Here is a 17,000-nt window from a genome sequence, read left to right on the forward strand (position 1 = left end):
TATGGAGGTGATGTGTCACCTCCATACTGGTGCCCATAACAAAATTCACTCTGCACATGCATATTAAAAAAATAGAGGGTGCACTGCCCCAAAGGCTATGAATAGTCCAGTATGACAGGCAAGACTTAGTTAATTTGGCTAAGATGGTGAGAAGCAGCCATTGTTTGTACTGCCATGGAAACCAAAATCCACCATCAGATATTAAATTGATGGAGAAACCACCAGTCAGCCAAATCCCTCTCTGCACTCAGATGCAGATCTCTTTGAAGGCTTAAGAACTTATGAGTTTGGGCTAATGATTGATTTTTGAGTAGCAACATGGTTACTGAGGGAGTTAGTGACATTATTTCATGGTAGTCCACAATATCACAATCACCCTCTCTCAACAGTGGAGCATTAGCGATACTGTAAGGCGGCTGTGGCAAAATCCTCATTTTGATAGGAGAGTTAAACCTTTATTGTTCTGGAAGTGACAACAATCCAAACCTAGGAATGAAACCTGACAGCATATGAGAATTTTTCCTGGCGATCTGGTGCAGATCAGTGCACAGAAGCACACAGATCCTGAACTGGTGCAGCTGGCTGACAAAGGATGGATCACTCGATGATTACCTGTTCCGTTCATTCCCTCTGGGGCACTTGGCATTGGCCACTGATGGAAGATACTGGGCTACATGGACCTTTGGTCTGACCTCATATGGTCATTCTTATGGTAGCAGTGTGTGCACTTAATGTGGGCCACCTGTGCTTGGGGGATCAGTAAGTAGGAGATAAGCTGGAACTCCTTGTGGTATCAGTAATCCCCTCCTGCCTTTCAGTCTCCTCCCAGGGGCAGTCCCTTGTGAATTAGCCTGTGTCCTATTCATTCTGATCCGAATTCAGAGAAGCAAGGTTGACAACACTAGAAAGTCCCAATTCAGTGCAAACCACTCTTCTTTATTTCCTCTTTGTACAATAAAGCCAGGTCACTTACAAAGTGCCAGTCTAAAAGCAGATTTGACATTATACAGAATGTACACACCAATCAGAACCCAATCAGCTGACAGGCAGAGGAGAAGGTCAGATTCCTGTCACCCTTTTAACTGCAGTATATGAGAAGAGATTTCAATTCAGCATCCAAGAATCAGCCTTCAGCCGGATGGATGCCTTTTCAGTCTGACCATACAAAGGAAAATGGGAAGGTTTCTTGTGTCAATATAGAAAGGGAACCACATTTGTTACATTATATTGTTCTTCATTTTTAACAGGATCTTTTCTTACCTTTTCCCCACTGTCTCCCCAAATTTTTACTTTAAAAGGGTGGAAACCCCACAATCAAAGATGCTAAACAAAAAACCCAGTGCAGTGCTACAGTTTAAACTTAGCCCCTAGTGAGGGGGACAGAAAAGAAACATAATATCCACTTAAGCCAGGTGTAAAAACCCAAACAAACCAAGAACCAAACAGCAGAAGTATCAGCAATTCTGAGCTACACAACTCAAACCTCAGTGCTTTAAAAGAGCCGCTCTGCAGAGCAGCAGAGCAATGCTAACCTGAGGGCTGGGGACACAGCAGCTCCCTTCTCCTTTACAGCAAGCCTCGCGAATGCAGCTTTAATCCTGTACTGCGTTCCCACATGGTGCCTTCTCTCCCTCCCCCCACCTCCTTCACTTCTAGGAAATAAAATAGTGGGAGGCCTGGGCAGCTGGCAGTGCCTGTATGGGGTGGCAGTGGCATGGAACCAGTGTGGACAGCAGTGGGGAAAGGGAAGAGTTAGCACTGGGGAGGGCTGGACTGGAGTGAGGCCACTTTCTGACTGGGCCAGCTCCTGGAAAGAATTAGCATCTGGGGGAGTGGTATGTAAGGCTGTCTATACAGCAGCTGTGGAGATCACACGGAAGCAGTGATCATTGGTGCACAGAACCCCCCATGGTTTCACAAGGGTGTGGGGGAAGGGGACAAACTCAATTGGAGGGTTGTCATTCTAGGGATCATCAGCAGGTTTCCATGGGAACTGGCACAAAGGACTGTGGAATATGAATGAATAGGACAAGACCTGACTGAATTTAGGGTCTCAAAGGCTGAGACCTCACCCTGTGATAGTGCTAACAGCAGGAGCCAGAGCTGAAACTCTATCATACACATAGGAGTGTGTATATTTTGCAATCAGAGTATAGCTCTCTCCATGCACCAATGGCCAGGGGTGCTGCATTTCATTTCCAATGAACTTCCTACTTTTTTGGGACCAAAATGATATGTCTGAATGTAGGAAAGGCCCATGGCTCAGCTGCCCAGAATAGTCAAAGATGTCACCAGCATACAGGGACCAGAGCAAATGCACCCAGCTGCTCGGCACAGGAAAAAAAGGTGCAAAAGCAGAAAGAAGAAGAGACACCAGGAGCTGTGGCCATGTGGACCAGGGAGTGTGAAAGAGGCACTGCTGGAGCCGTAGCAGGAATTCCGGACACTAAAGTTGATGGGATTAGACAGAGAAAATGTGGACTGGGCCTGACAGCTACGCACAGAGCTGTCAGACACACCACAGGAGTAGTGTTCATGCCTAAATGACACCTCTCTTATCTCTGCAACACCCTGCAGTCACCCTCTCCGCCCCAGACACCAGCTCCAGCCCCACAACTAGCCCAGCCCAAGCCTCTCCTTCCCCAGCTCCAGCCACACAGTCTAGCCAGATTTACAATTTTATTGAAGCTTTGATATATGTAATTTTTGGCCTCTAGATACCCCATGTCAGCTCATTCTTGGCTCCCCAGTGCTATCTTACAACACCGGGTACTAAACCCTCAACACTAGATTTCCTGCTTGAGAATCCTACTGAAGGCAGAACAGCAATTCTCAGATGCTTCAGACGTGGCGTCAAACAAAGAACTCTACCGAACAGTCTAAGCGCAGCAGGCTGGGCTCAGTTGGTATCCATGCCGTCACACTCTTCCAGTGCCAGCTCACTTTCTGCAGGCAGAGACGGGGCTACGTGCTGCTTGCTGTCCCGTTGCTGATAGAATAGCACATATGCAGCTTTTGTCTGCCAAACAAGGAAAGAAAACCAATCTGAGGAAAAGAAACCATCCACGAAGCACAATTCTGGAAAGCTGGTGATGCAGGAGATAACCTATCGCAGACTCCCAATAGGCCAGCTCAGTACTTCTCTGCCTCACGTGGAGGCTGGAGGCCTAGAGGGAAGCATGGCCTGTAATATAGGCTGTATGTAGAGATTAATGGAGCTTCAATATCTAAAACAAGAGAAACAATCCAGGAAATGCTTTCATATCACCTTAGTGCCCTCTCTTCCCCACTGTCTGTGCAGCCTGGGGATCCTGGGAAGGCTGTAGCCTATCAGGCTCAGAGGCAAGCCATTCAGGCTTTGCTCTGAGAAGCCAGCCCCTACACACAAAGGTGTATTAGCAGGAACCTTAACTACAGAATCTTTGCAGAGATGATCTTGTAACAAAAGAAAATCCCCGCCAATGGCTCTTCATGCAGGAAGGGACGTTCGACCCATTCCAAAATGCATAGAGCAACCTCAGCAGCACAACGTGGAGGCCGGGAGAGATAGCTCAGTGGTCTGAGCATTAGTCTGCTAAACCCAGGGTTGTGAATTCAATCCCTGAGGGGGCCATTTAGGGATCTGGGGCAAAAATCTGTCTGGGGACTGGTCCTGCTTTGAGCAGGGGGGTTGGACTAGATGACCTCCTGAGGTCCCTTACAACCCTGATATTCGATGATTCCATGAAAGTCATCTGCTCCTTCACAGCATCGTCAGCTTGAACCTGACCTCAACTCACAGCAGATTCTAGCCTGTATTTATGATGATTTGATTAAGAGGCAGAAAACATTTCGGTCCATCCCATCATGCTCCTGGGTTTTATATCTGGGGATTTCCCCCATCTTGAATTAGTCTAAGTCCAAGTACTCACCACTATTTGATCTTCAGAAGCCACTGATACACTGCTGTCATCAAAGTAGTACCATTTGCCATTCACTTTGTTCTTTGCATATGCAGTATCTGTCACACAAACAGAGTGGCTATCTACATTCAGCAGTAAGGTAGGGGGCTCACTAGTATAACTGTAATACCCCGATCACACTCAGTTCTGATAACTCCATCTATAAAAAGGTACAAAGTAAGTGTGCGGGGAAAGAGAAAGAGGTTGGAGCTTGGGTTTCATTGCTCAGAAGCGATATCAGTAACACTGGAACATAGTGGATCAGAGGCTAGGTCCATCTAGTCCACAATCCTATTCTAAACAGTGGCCCATCCTAAATGCTTCAGGAGGGGGGTGTAAGAAACTTAAATTTCTCTTTGATCTTTCAGTCAGTGGTTGGCTTTTGCTCTGGAGCAGAGGGTTTATACCCACTCCAAATTTATATTTTAAAATAATCCTAATCTAATGCTAACTGTGGTTTTCCTGGTTGCACAAACAGAAGGCCAATCTTGTTTTGAATCCTGCTAAATTTCATCCTGCTCTCAGCCTCACAGAGCATTGACCATGTGCAATAGAGAGCTTTCTTAAGTTTACAGGAGCTGTACACAGATGTGAGCATTAGCTAGTGGAAGGAATGTACAGCCTCCACTGGAAATGCCAGCCACATCCCTACACAGTAAGGCATTCCCAAGCACCACAAGACAAGTCCTTCCATATCATTTCTCTCTCTCTTTTTTTTAAGAAAGGACAATATAAATGCAAAAAGCTAAACAATGCACCACATTGCACACTAAGCACCAGAGTGAGGAACAGCAGAAATTCAGGTTCCAGAAGCAGTGTTACCAACTAGTTTCATTGCACAGTATATTCTTATTCCTATTTTAATGGTTAACAGCTCTACTGTTTACCAGAACGTGTCCAATAAAACACAGAAGGCGCACAGGAAACTACAGCTGAAAATTACATTTGTTGTGATCTCAGCATTGAAGTTTAATGCTGCCCAAACAGCTTTCCAACCAGTCCTATCAACCATCCTAATTTCTTCATTAGCCAAGGCCCCGCCCTCCACAGTGGCCAGATCCCAGTGTGGATGCAGCAGCCCACCTATAGAATGGCTAGCTGCTCCCTGTTGCTGATGAGATTTAAATGGGGTGGAGCACATCTTTTACTGCCTACCTCCTTACAGGGATGCAATCAATCCATAGACCGCCAAGGGGGTAAGGGAGTGGGCGCTGTAAACTCTGAATGAATTTGCTCCCTTGGCTTTCAGGGCAGAACCACAGCTGTGAAACATAGGGACGGATTGAGCAACTTGCAGCCCCACTAGTGCCCATCCATCATGAGTCCCCACCCCCCGGAGAGAGAGTCACTGCTCTCCCGACAACGATTTTCCCATACGCACACAGCCCTCCCATCCACCTGCAGATAAAGAACAGACAGGTAGTTACTCACAGTGGCCTACTCCCATAGCTCCATAGTGATTGGACACTGCAATGAGGTCATACACATACGGATCAGCTGCTGGGTCACAGACAAACTCAGACATGCTCAAATCCCTGAGAAAAAAGTAAGAACACATTGTTATTGTACACAATTATTATTGTACATAATAAGAGAAAGGCCTAGTAATAATGAATCATTGTAAACAGCCGAGGGCTAACCTGCTTCAGTCAATGCTGTTTGTCCCTTTTTAATTATTAATGACCTATTTGACCCACAAGCCACTGATGTCACCCCCTTAGGCAGCTGTAATATGGATGGCATCAGCCAGTTTGTTTGCTCAAGCAGTCAGGAATGATGGTCACTGGCAAACACAAGTGTTGTTGTGTGGTTAGTGAGAGAGGATGGCTAAGTGCCATGCCAAAAACAATCAACGTAAAACAAGCATGAAGAAGTCAAGCTCTTCCATATGAGGGATTGGAGCAGCACTGGGTAGGCCTATGTCCTGCAGTGGATGGTAGTGTTTGAGATGTATGGATGAGTGCAAGGCCTTCTCTTGGTAGAGGATGCAGAGGGACGACACTGATGGTCATGCAACATACACGTAATCCACACTAACAGCATGGCTCCATCCTCCTCTAAAGGGCAGATTTAAAAATTTTATTAAGATGATGTTTAAAAAAAGTGAACGGTACAGAGTTTAAGCATAGAAGTTTCTGGTTATCAGTGAATAACATACAGATTATCGAGGGTGTGAAGTTCAGTTTAAGATCGGGTGTTGTAAGGAATACATAATCTGCAATATCTCCGATTGGGGAAAAGGTTGATGGGTCAAAGTACTTACAGCTACGTAGAGAGTCTACTATAGTAAGAGGCTCATGCTTTTAGATCCAGAGGTGTCAGGTTCAACGCCTGCCAGCGACCCATTCCAGGAGCATTATTCCAGAGATCAGAAAAAACACTGATACCTGACTTCCAAAAAGGATCTCCAGGTATGTACCATACCTGCTTCCAGGACACAGATACTATTACCCAAAGAGGACTTTGCTATGCTTTGCCAGATGAACAACTTTCATACCTCACAAAGCACCTTTTTTTCCCCAAGTGCTGCACACTACTGTTTAAGTAGCGGTAACACTGAACTGGAAATCCTAGAGAATCTACACAGCTGGTGAAGGGAAGGAAAGAATATTCAGTGAAGCTGCAGGGGAGGTTAAGCAGCATAGAAATCTCCGGCGTAGAACTTGGCCTGGACACGCTGTTGCCAACACTCTCCACCCTGACTCTCATGAAAATTGTCTTAGGATCTTTAAAGGACAAAAGCGTTCAGGGTCTGCTGGGACACGGTTCAAAACTGACTCTGAGGGAATTGTAAAGACGATGAATCACCAATCCCACTTTCTGCAACACCAGATTTTCTCAGCAGCATTCTAGCCAAATAGTGGCCAGGCCCATCCTTGCTAAGCTCAGGAGCTCTGCAGAGTCATAGCTCCAAGTATCACAGCTGCAGGTAGCACCCCCTTTCCCTAGACTATTACCAGAGCTTCACTGAGGTTTACTGGCTTGTGGCTCTGGAGGCAGAATCCTATCCTGAGCTATGTCTCCAATGAGGCGCCCATACAATTGCTACATCAAAAGTGGAGTTTCTTGTTCTGTCCAGTTATGACTTGCTGGTAAAGAACCTTACCTGATGGGGAATTCAACCACAGTGTCAAGTTTATCCCTCCAGTATCTGCTGTACGAGAAGCGTTTTAAATGCACCACCAAAATCCTGGGCAAAGACCATAGATCAAACTTCTTTGTGGCCTGCTGATGCTTCTTGCACTTAGGGCAGTACCTGAGAAAGGAGTATAAAGACGCATGAAACACCTTTGATATCTGCCTTCTATCCAAGGGTCTCAAACCCCTTTTACAAACCATCTTTTTTTGATTAACATATAAAATGCCTATCACTATCCCAGGCTGTAGTCAACTTTGTCTTTTTTTTTTTTTTAAATAGGCTTTGGAACATCACTCTGATTTTTCCTCACATATTCAATCTCTTCTTCCCCCAGTACATCCTCCCACCCGCCTTCAGGCACTCACCATGTCCCCACCTACTGCTACCCAAATGCCGTTGCTCAGTATCTCTCTCCTCTTCTAAGAGAATGCAGGAGCCAAGATGAGCTGTAAGAAAAACTCCTGCAGCACTGTATTTTCAGGACGTTTTTCCCCACTGTCCTCTTCCTGTCTTGTCTTCTGTCCTTATTTGCTTCCTTTCCAATCCTCCCCTCTGTTCCTCCCTCCCCAAGTGACAGAGTGAAAGTGGCTAGATTTCCAAGTTTCTGAAGGGAAGACATTTTGTCAGTTTCACTGGAGCATCAGAACAAATGTAGTATTGTGTTAGAGAGCACTAGGTCAGCCTGCTTCCATCTGGTAATAAATGAGGTACAGTGAGAGAACCATACAGGGTGGGGTGTTAGGACTTCAACAGCATGAGTGCTAAAGATCAAGCCTGAGGTGGCAGAACTACACAGAGCCTAAGAATAATAACTACAGCAGCTTTTTAAAGGCAACAGAGTAATTGGGTTTTGTTTTTGTTAAGGTAACATTCCTTCTCTTGCTGCTGAGGACTGAGGTGCAGTGGCAGAGCTGTGGCTGTGGGGACAGGGATAGGATAGTAAGATGCTCAGAAAGAATAGTGTGGGGAAACCTTTACCCAAACAATCTTGTTATTTTATAGTATATATAAAGACAGTCCAAGTAATATGTCTGCCAAACAGCTGGGTGGTAAACTTACCAAGGGTCATGTTCACCAAGCGTTTCCATTGTAGTAAAGAGTTCTATACAGTCTTTAAGAGCGACAGTAGTTTTCTTCTTCTGTGACTGTAACATACTTTCATCCTTTTCAAATGCCTACCAAAAAGGATGCATGTTAACCCTTTGTATCCTGAAAATGATTATGGTCATCCTAGGCATCTGGAACCACCTTCCCATGCCCCTATACAGGTTATGTGTGTCCCATCCCAATACAGTTCCCTGCCATTGCTTTTTTATCTTCAAAATGAACCCTCCCCATTCCTCTCCTGCTCCAGTGATGACTGTTTGACAATCCATCCTTTCCTGGATGTAGGCAGCCAGCCTCTTTCTTTCCGCCCAAAACACCAACATCAATACCCACAATCTCTATTGCTCACAGCTGTGCAAAGCATTTTATAGAGGTAATTAATAAAGAGAGTTTCTTGCATGAGGGTGTTTACAGCTGAAGTTAGCCCTAAAGCAGAAAGAAATTTTGTCAGATGTTCATAAACAGAGAAGAAAAAGATAGTCCCTGCTCTGAACAGCTAACAATCTTATTGTACAACAAGAGACAAAAAAAGGGCAAGGAAGGGGGAAACAAATAAGTACAATAGGACAATCATAATTGTCCACTCTGATCTTAAAATCTATTAACCAGATAGGTTACTGGCAGCAGTCTATTACAGATCATCAGATAAGACCAGAGAAAAGGATGTGCATTTATTATCTGGAGAAAAAAACAACATTGAATTACAGAAGGGGCCATACACTCGTGAAACATCTTTGGAGTTTCTAACATTTGTAACACAGGAAATGTTGCTCCCAGAGCGTGACTCTATAGGAAATCTCATTCTGACAAAGAATTTGATCACTGACCTAAAAAGTAGTGGCTGTCCAGGTATAAGTGATTGAGAGCTGGTTACATTTGTGTTGAGCAAACAGAAAACACTAAACTAGTTACATACATATAACAGCTTTCAAGTGGCCAATTTCTCAAAGCCAAAATTAATTTGCTGAATTGACTGGGAGGAAAAATGTAAATAGAGAATTATGAATGAAAGCTGGAGATTGTTTAAGAACATTTCACTTGCTTCCCCAAAAATTTACAATTCCTTATCAGATAAAAAGGCTGTTGATTAATAAGTCATCTTGGTTAAGACTGTTATTGTAGGCTTGTCGATCCCAGGATACTAGAGAGACAAGGAAGGTGAGACAACATTAGTCCAATAAAAGATACTGCCTCACCTGCCTTGTCTTGGTTAAGAGTAACATGAAAGCAGCAATAAAACTAAAACCAAAAATCATTACATAAATGAGGAAAAGGAGCTGAATAGCAATAAGAAGTTAAGAAACACAAGCAATTAATGACTGAACCTAAAGGTATATCAACAAAATATCTATAGCCAGTATGGTTAAGGCATTTATAAATATATCAGGAACAAAAGCAATCCTAGCAATGGTCTAACTCTTTAGGTCCATTACTAAAGGGAAATATTGTCAATAATGAAGCAGAAAAAGATGTGTTTAATAAATATTTCTGTTCTGTATTTGGATCCAGTATGAACAACATATCAATATCATATGACAGTTGCTAAGGAGAATGCTGAACAGTATCTACTATTAAAGTTAAACATTTTGTCTGGATAATTGTCAGAAAAATTTTAAAGGGGTTGGGAAAGGAGCTTGGTTATTAATGTTTAACAAGTTTTGGAAAGCTGAGGAAGTTCCAGAGGGTTACAGCAAACCCAGAGTTTTGCCAGTATTTAAAAAGGGGCAGCTGAAATGATGTTGGTAACTTTAGGTCAGTTAACCTGACACTGATCCTAGGCAAAACAGTGAAATGGCTGACAGTCCTGTCAATAGAGTTAAAGAACAGAAATATAAATTAATACCAATCAACATGGTCTCCTGGACAACAGGTATTGGCAAACTTGATATTGCTCTTTGACAAGATTCCAAGTCTGGTTGAAAAAGGTAACTGTGCTGATCTAATATACTCAGACTTTGTAAGGAGTTCAACTTACACTGTATGGCATTCAAAATAAAAAACTAATGTTATGCAAAATTAATATGGCCTGTGTTAAATCGATTACAATCTGTCTGACAGATCTCAAAGTGTGCTGTTAATAAGGAATTAACTACTGGGGGAATTAAATACTAGTGGGGTTATGCAGAGATTAGTTCTTGACTCAGTGTTATTTAGTATTTCTATCAAGAATTAAAATAAAATCACTGCTGATAAAGTATGCACATGATACAAGAACTGGTGGAGTGGTAAATAATCATGAGCACAAGTCACAAATAAAGTGTTCAGAACTCCTGGTGAGTCAGGTGGAATCCAACAATACATGCTTTAATACAGCCAAATGCAAGGGCACATGTTTAGGAACAAAGACAGTTATAGCCAAGGATAAAGGTATCAGGTGTACTTGGGATATAGAGGTGAATGTTTATGTTGTAACATAGGGCCTACAGGCCTCAGGCCTTTAAGACATGTAGCTTGGCCAAGGCCTAGGACTTAGTCCTACAGCTTATTTTAGGCCTTGGGATAAGTTAACTATAATAAAAAGATAAGTTCGCATAAGTAAATTAATAATAAACCTGCTGAGCCTAGTCTATGTTTGGGAGGGAGGGCGAAATGATAGAGAATTCCTTAAGATAACTGCCTGTTACCATGTTGATAAGGTGAGGTAAATACGAGTTCCCCTTACACTCATTAACAAGTTAGCCTGTGAAAAACAGAACATCTGGAAAGTAGAAGACTGTGGAAATTCAAATAAGGAAAAGGAGTTAAAACCTTCATAAATAAATATGAATTTCGTGGGTGTCGGCATTAGCCCATTATCTAAGCTGTATCCCTGCCTGCATGCCTTGCAGGGGGAAGACACCAGGATGACAACCACTGGTGGTAAGGATGATGATGAGAATGAGGGCTAACACTGAGTTTTCCCACAAGCCATGGTGTGAATAATGCAAATACTGACAGTTCTGTGTTGGTCTCTCTCTCCTTCACCAGACTGCAGCACGTATTGTTGTTTGGTTGAAGTAAAAGTAATTACCAGAGACAGAGCACTGTGTCAACTCTGCTGTACACCACAAAGTCCCACTTCTATTGCTGCTGTAATCAACCTTGGGAGCTGAATTCTCACACAGTAAAGTAGGTGTAAACCTCACTTTGGGTGGGTAACTGGTTAAAATAACCCATAACTATATATAAGGCTACCCAGGCCCCACACAGAGTGTGACATTGCACTCCATATGTTTATGGAAATATGCTTATAAGTGTGAATATGATGTAACTGGAATGTGCTTTATGCAAAAGGTCTCTTGTAAGATATCATTACAAAGCTTATAATCTACTGAATATATTCCTCCTATTTGTATGTATCATTCTTATATCTGAAGCTGGAAATATGAAGTATAACTCTGAGCTCCTACTGTAATTATGCAAGGTGTGGGCCATTAATGGTGATTTGGAAGCTTGATGGCTCCCATTCACTAGGACAACTGATTGTAAATGATCTGTTTACTTGCAAACCTTCCTGGGTGCATGCGGGCCAGCCCTGGAAGAATGAAGGCTGGGATCTCACAGGACATGTGAACATATCACCTGACACTGGAATGGTGCTTTTCCATTTAGGAGGAGGGGTGGGGACCCAGAGAGACAAAAGATTCCCGTCTTGTGTCAAAGATACAAAAAGGGGTATAACAGAACAAAGGGGGCTGCCAGTCATGAGAACACCCCTAGTTTCCACCTAAGATGTCTGCTGGAGCTAACAAGGACTGTACCAGGAGAAAGGATTGGGCCCAGACTAGGAAGGAGTCTAGTCTGTGAAAGAAGCTTATTGGAACATCTCTGAGGCTGAGATTTTACCTGTAATCAGTTGCTTAACGTATTAGGCTCAGACTTGTGTGGTTTTGCTTTAGTTTTGCTTGGTGACTTACTTTATTGTCTGTTATTACTTGAAAACACTTAAATTCTACTTTTTATTCTTAATAAAATCACTTTTGTTTATTAATTAACTCAGAGTAAGTGATTAATACCAGGGGGAGCTAACAGCTGTGCATCTCTCTCTATCAGTGTTATAGAGGGTGGACAGTTTATGATTTTACCCTGTATAAGTTTTATACAGAGTAAAATGGATTTATTTGGGGTTTGGATCCCACTGGGAGCAAGGTGTCTGAGTGCTGGAGATAGGTGACCTGCTGAGCAGTTTTTGGTTAAAGTCTGAAGCTTTGGGGGCATGGACCAGACCTGAGTTTGTGTTGCAGCAGGCTAGCATGTCTGGCTTAACAAGGCAGGGTTCTGGAGACCCAAGCTGACAGGGAAAACAGGCTCAGAGGCAATTAAAGGATCATCACAGATAACTATTCAAACATGAACGCCAGTGCAATGCTGTGGCAAAATGTACCAGAACTATGGTAAGTTTAGTAACTGTTTTTTTTCTTTTTCAAGTGATTGCACATGTCCATTCCACTGTCGGTGACTCACAAGCAGTCCCATGTGGAGGTGGATGTGGAGTCTATTTCAACAAGGATTGGAGGACCACTTGTCCAAATTTAGCATCTCTAGAGTTTGAGAGATTGCATAGTGAGAGGCAAACAAGTGACATGATGACCAGGTTTCTGCTTTACAAATGTCTAATATGGGCATGTGAGCCAAAAATGCCACAGAGGATGCTTGGGATCTAGCTGAATGACCCAGTACTCTCTCTGGTGGATTCATGTTACCCAACTGATAACCCAGGTGAATACAATTGTATCCATGATGAAACCCTTTGTGTGGAAACCTCATTGCCCTTCATTCTGTGCACAAATGCAACAAACAATTGAAATGAAGACCTGAAAAATTTAGCCCACGCCAGATAAAATGCTAAGACTCTTCTAATGTCTAGAGTGTGCAGTCTTTCCTTTCCCTTATTAATGTGAGGCTTTGGGAAAGTCAGCAAGAAAATTGTTTGGTTAATATGAAAAGTGGAGACCACTTTCGTAAGAAAATTTGGATGGGGACAAAGGGAGACATTAGCCACATAAAAAAAGTATAGGAAGGATCTGATATTAATGCCCTCAGCTCCCCTACTCTCCTGGCCAATGTATGGCTATTAAAAATGAAAAGTGCAACAGAGAACAAATCACTAGTGGTTTGAAGGGGGGACCCATCAGCTTTGTTAAGAATGAATTCAAGTGCCACGGTGAAATAGAACTCTGTACACATGGAAACAATCTGTCTAAATCCTTTAAAAATCGTATGGCTCTCAGGGTTGCAAAGCCAATATAGCAGCTTGAATAGGGTACACCTGGCAAACTGCCAATCACTGATGTTTCAGATACAAAAGATAGTCCAGAATATGCTGAATAGAAGCAAGAATAGGCAAGACCTCTTTCATCCTCAACCAGGTGGAAAAGCTCTTCCACTTAGCAAGATAAGTTGTCCTTACTGATGTTTTTCTACTATTCGGCAGTACTTCCTGCACCTCTCTGGAGCTGGACTCCTCTGCCGGTAACCATGAAGACCCCAGGCTGTGAGGTGAAGGGCCTGAAAGTTGTGGTGGAGGAGAGGCCATGACTGAGTGAAACTAGGCCTGTGTGAAGTGTAAGGAATAGTGGCAGACTGATTCAGAGGTGCAAGAGCTATGAAAATCTGCGCTGACAGGGCCATTCCAGGGTGATCAGTATAAGATTGGCCTCGTCGTCTTTGAACTTGCACAGAACTCTGAGCAGAAGAGGGATGGGAGGAGGGGGCGTGAAGCGTATAGCAGATCCTCTGACTGCCGCTGAAGAAAAACATCCATCAATTAACCAGGGCCGTATCTTGCTCTGGAGCAGAACTGGTAACATTTTGTGTTGTCCTCTCTTGCAAACAGATCCACTTGGTGAGTTCCCCAGAGCTGCAGAATGGACCTTACTACATCTGGGCGAAGGGACCACTTGTTATAGATAAACAACCTGTTCAGGTGATCTGCCAGCATACTCTGAGCCCCTAGGAGGTGGGCCACTTTCAGAAGTATAGAGTTGCTGATGCAGAAGTCCCAAAGCAGAATTGCTTTCTGACACGAGCAGGCTCCTCCCTACTTGTTTACATAAAACATGGAGAACATATTGTCCATCAGCACCAATACTTCCCTGTCCCTGATGTGAGGAAGGTACGCCATGCAAGTTAAATAGCCTGTAGCCCCCCTGATGTTTATCTATCTGTAGACAGATCTTGAGGAGACCACAGACATATCTGCAGGGGTCCTGGGTGAGCCCCCACCCAGATCTGAGGCATCCATGACTAGGGTAAGAGATTGTAACGGTGGGACAAAGGGAACTCCATTGCAGACACTGATTGGGTCTATCTGCTTGGTACACAGATTAATGTCTATATGGTGCCTTCTTGGAGGATACACCTCTGCTACCCAGCCCTGAGGGTGTCCAAGACACAGTTTGGTGTACTGCACTGTGTAAGCGTATGCCGCCACATGCCCCAGAAGCCTTAAACAACTTTTCCCCGTGGTAAACGAATACGCCTTATGTCCAGAATGAGACTTCACAATGTAAGAAGTGTTGCCTATGGTGGTAAAGCCAGGACCTCTCCAATAAATTCTACTTTCTGGACCGGAGACAGGACTGACTTGTCTGAGTTGATCAGGAGGTCTAGTGTGTTGAAGGTGAATTGGATTATGCAAATGCTGGGCACCATCTGTGAGCTGGATCAACCAATTATCTGACAGGGCTCCATGTATTCCCTTACCTGCACGACTGTCTTCTGGAGGAATGCTGCTACTGCCTCAAGCACTTTGTAAGAACACATGGGGCAGCCAAGAGATTGAAGGGGAGAACTGTAAACTGATAATGGCGGCCACTGACACGGTATCTCAGAAACATTCTGTGGCTCTGAAGCATTTCCATGGGAAACTGGACATCCTTTAAGTCGAGAGCAGCATACCAGTCCCCTAGCTCCAATGGAGGAATAGTGTAAGTTAGAATGACCGTCTGCAATTTTGACTTTTTCAGGAATTTGTTTACCCGCCTTAAATCTAAAACAGGCATGGAGATCCCCTTTTGCTTACAGGCTCAGGAAGTACTGGGAGTAAAACCCCTTTCTCCTGAATAAAGGAAGGACTTCCACTATAGCTACTACAAGGAGAGAGGTGGATTGTGTAATACTGTCTTATGAGAGGGGTAGAAATAAAATGGAGCGTGTATCCCATTTCCACCATGCTTAGAACCCACCGATCTGCTGCGATGTGGGGCCAAGCAAGAAGGAATTGGACAGGCAGTTTGCAAAAACTGAAAAAGAATAGACACTCAGAACTGGTATTCTGCTTTTGACCTGCCCATCAAAAAGAGCTCTTGGAAGATGCTGCCTGCCTTGACGAACAAGCAGTTGCAGAGCAGAGGCCAGCAATGGTCATTGTGTGTAGCCCCTGCTCCTTCTCCTTGGCAGGTCTTAGGCTTGAGAAGCAAACCACTGAAAACACTGGGACTGATGAGGGCAGAATACATTCCACTTCGATGCTGAGATGTAAAGGTCCAGGGATTTCTGGGCTGCTTTGAGACTATGCAGAGTTTTGTCTGTCTTTTCTGTGAAGAGCGACAGCCCTTCAAAGGTAAGTCCTGAACGGTCTGTTGCACCTTTGGGGGGAGGCCAGAAAAGTGTAATCATTGTGATAGAGGCCATGCTGCAGAATCTGCTGTATCAACACCCATGAGCAGAGCCGTTCTGGTGACCAACTTGTTTTCTGTAGCAAAGTGAGACTCACTGACGTGGTGCCTCCTGCTGGTCATCAGGTCTCCAGTGTATGGAGTGCCCCTACTGGCCCATGTCTCACCTGCCGCTGGCCCTCATGTCCCTGCCAGACCCTGGTGCCTCCTACCCTGGGGTTCTGACCCCTGGCAGTCCTCACGCTCTGGGTCTCCCCTCCCAGGGTAACCCCAAACCTCTATTCCCACCTTGCCTCAGTGGCTACTGCCAGTCATCATCTAGTCTCCTTTCCCTTGGGCAGACTTCAGTCTGTAAACCGCTCATCATTGGCAAGGGGTGGGGTGGGGGCGGGTTTGGACCTGCTGCCTCTCCTAACCCCAGGCTGCACCTTTGCAATCCTAGTACCTGCTTTAGGCCTTCACCAAGGCCTGAAGCCTGGGGAGTTGCCAGGCTGGAGCTCCCCAGTTCCTCTTCTCTTTCCCCAGCACCGCTTTGTCCCAAGTACCATTCTGTCCCAGGCAGCCAGGTCCTTCTTTCTCAAGAGCTAGAGAGCGACTGACTCAGCCCCTGCTTCACAGCTCTTGTATAGGGCCAGCTGTGGCCTAATTGGGTGTGGCCCCAGCTGTGGCTGCCTTCCCAATCAGCCTATTCTTATTGGCTCTCTGCCCTAACCCTCCTCAAGGGCTGGCTTTTAACCCTTTCAGGGCCGGAGTGGGGTGAGTGCCTGCTACACCCTCCTTTACTAAGGACTAGAACTCCAGTTTCCTCTCATCTGGGAGCTTGTCACTGAGCTTCAAAACAGTGTCCCAAAAGGTGAAATTGTAACACCCCAGCAAAGCTTGCTGGTTTGCAAAACAAATCTGTAATCCACCTGTAGAATAAAGCTTCCATGCAAATAAGTCAACTTCTTGTCCTCTCCTTTTTAAGGCTGATGCCTGGCGCCCTCATCTTTCTTTTTCAGTGGCTGGTACCGCTAAAGGGAGCCTGGAGGAAGATGCTTATATCGGTCCTTGAACCTCTGGGTGGGTACATAGTATTTCACTCTTTTTGCAGTCAGAGCAGGGAAGCCAAGGTCTGCCAGAGCAGTGGTTTTCAACAATCTTCATTTGTGGACCCCTAAAAAATTTCAAATGGAGGTGCGGACTCTTTTGGAAATCTATTGTCTATATATAGTT

General features: G+C 44.4%; 1 protein-coding gene across 3 annotated transcripts in view; it reads right to left on the reverse strand.

The window, feature by feature from the left end:
- Positions 1–915: 915 nt before the first annotated feature.
- The window catches only part of USP4 (ubiquitin specific peptidase 4), a 124,074-nt gene continuing 107,989 nt past the window's right edge, over positions 916–17,000 (reverse strand). For 2 of the 3 annotated variants that reach the window (XM_030571277.1, XM_030571280.1), the window contains 5 exons: positions 8,140–8,255; positions 7,048–7,197; positions 5,373–5,476; positions 3,912–4,000; positions 916–3,019 (listed from right to left, as the gene is read on the reverse strand). In XM_030571277.1, the coding sequence (XP_030427137.1) occupies positions 2,900–3,019; positions 3,912–4,000; positions 5,373–5,476; positions 7,048–7,197; positions 8,140–8,255 (579 nt within the window). In that variant the 3' untranslated portion in view covers positions 916–2,899. The other variant, XM_030571278.1, reaches the window with a different exon arrangement.

The sequence above is a fragment of the Gopherus evgoodei genome, chromosome 7, assembly GCF_007399415.2.
Source record: "Gopherus evgoodei ecotype Sinaloan lineage chromosome 7, rGopEvg1_v1.p, whole genome shotgun sequence".
In the NCBI taxonomy this organism is placed as follows: domain Eukaryota; kingdom Metazoa; phylum Chordata; order Testudines; family Testudinidae; genus Gopherus; species Gopherus evgoodei.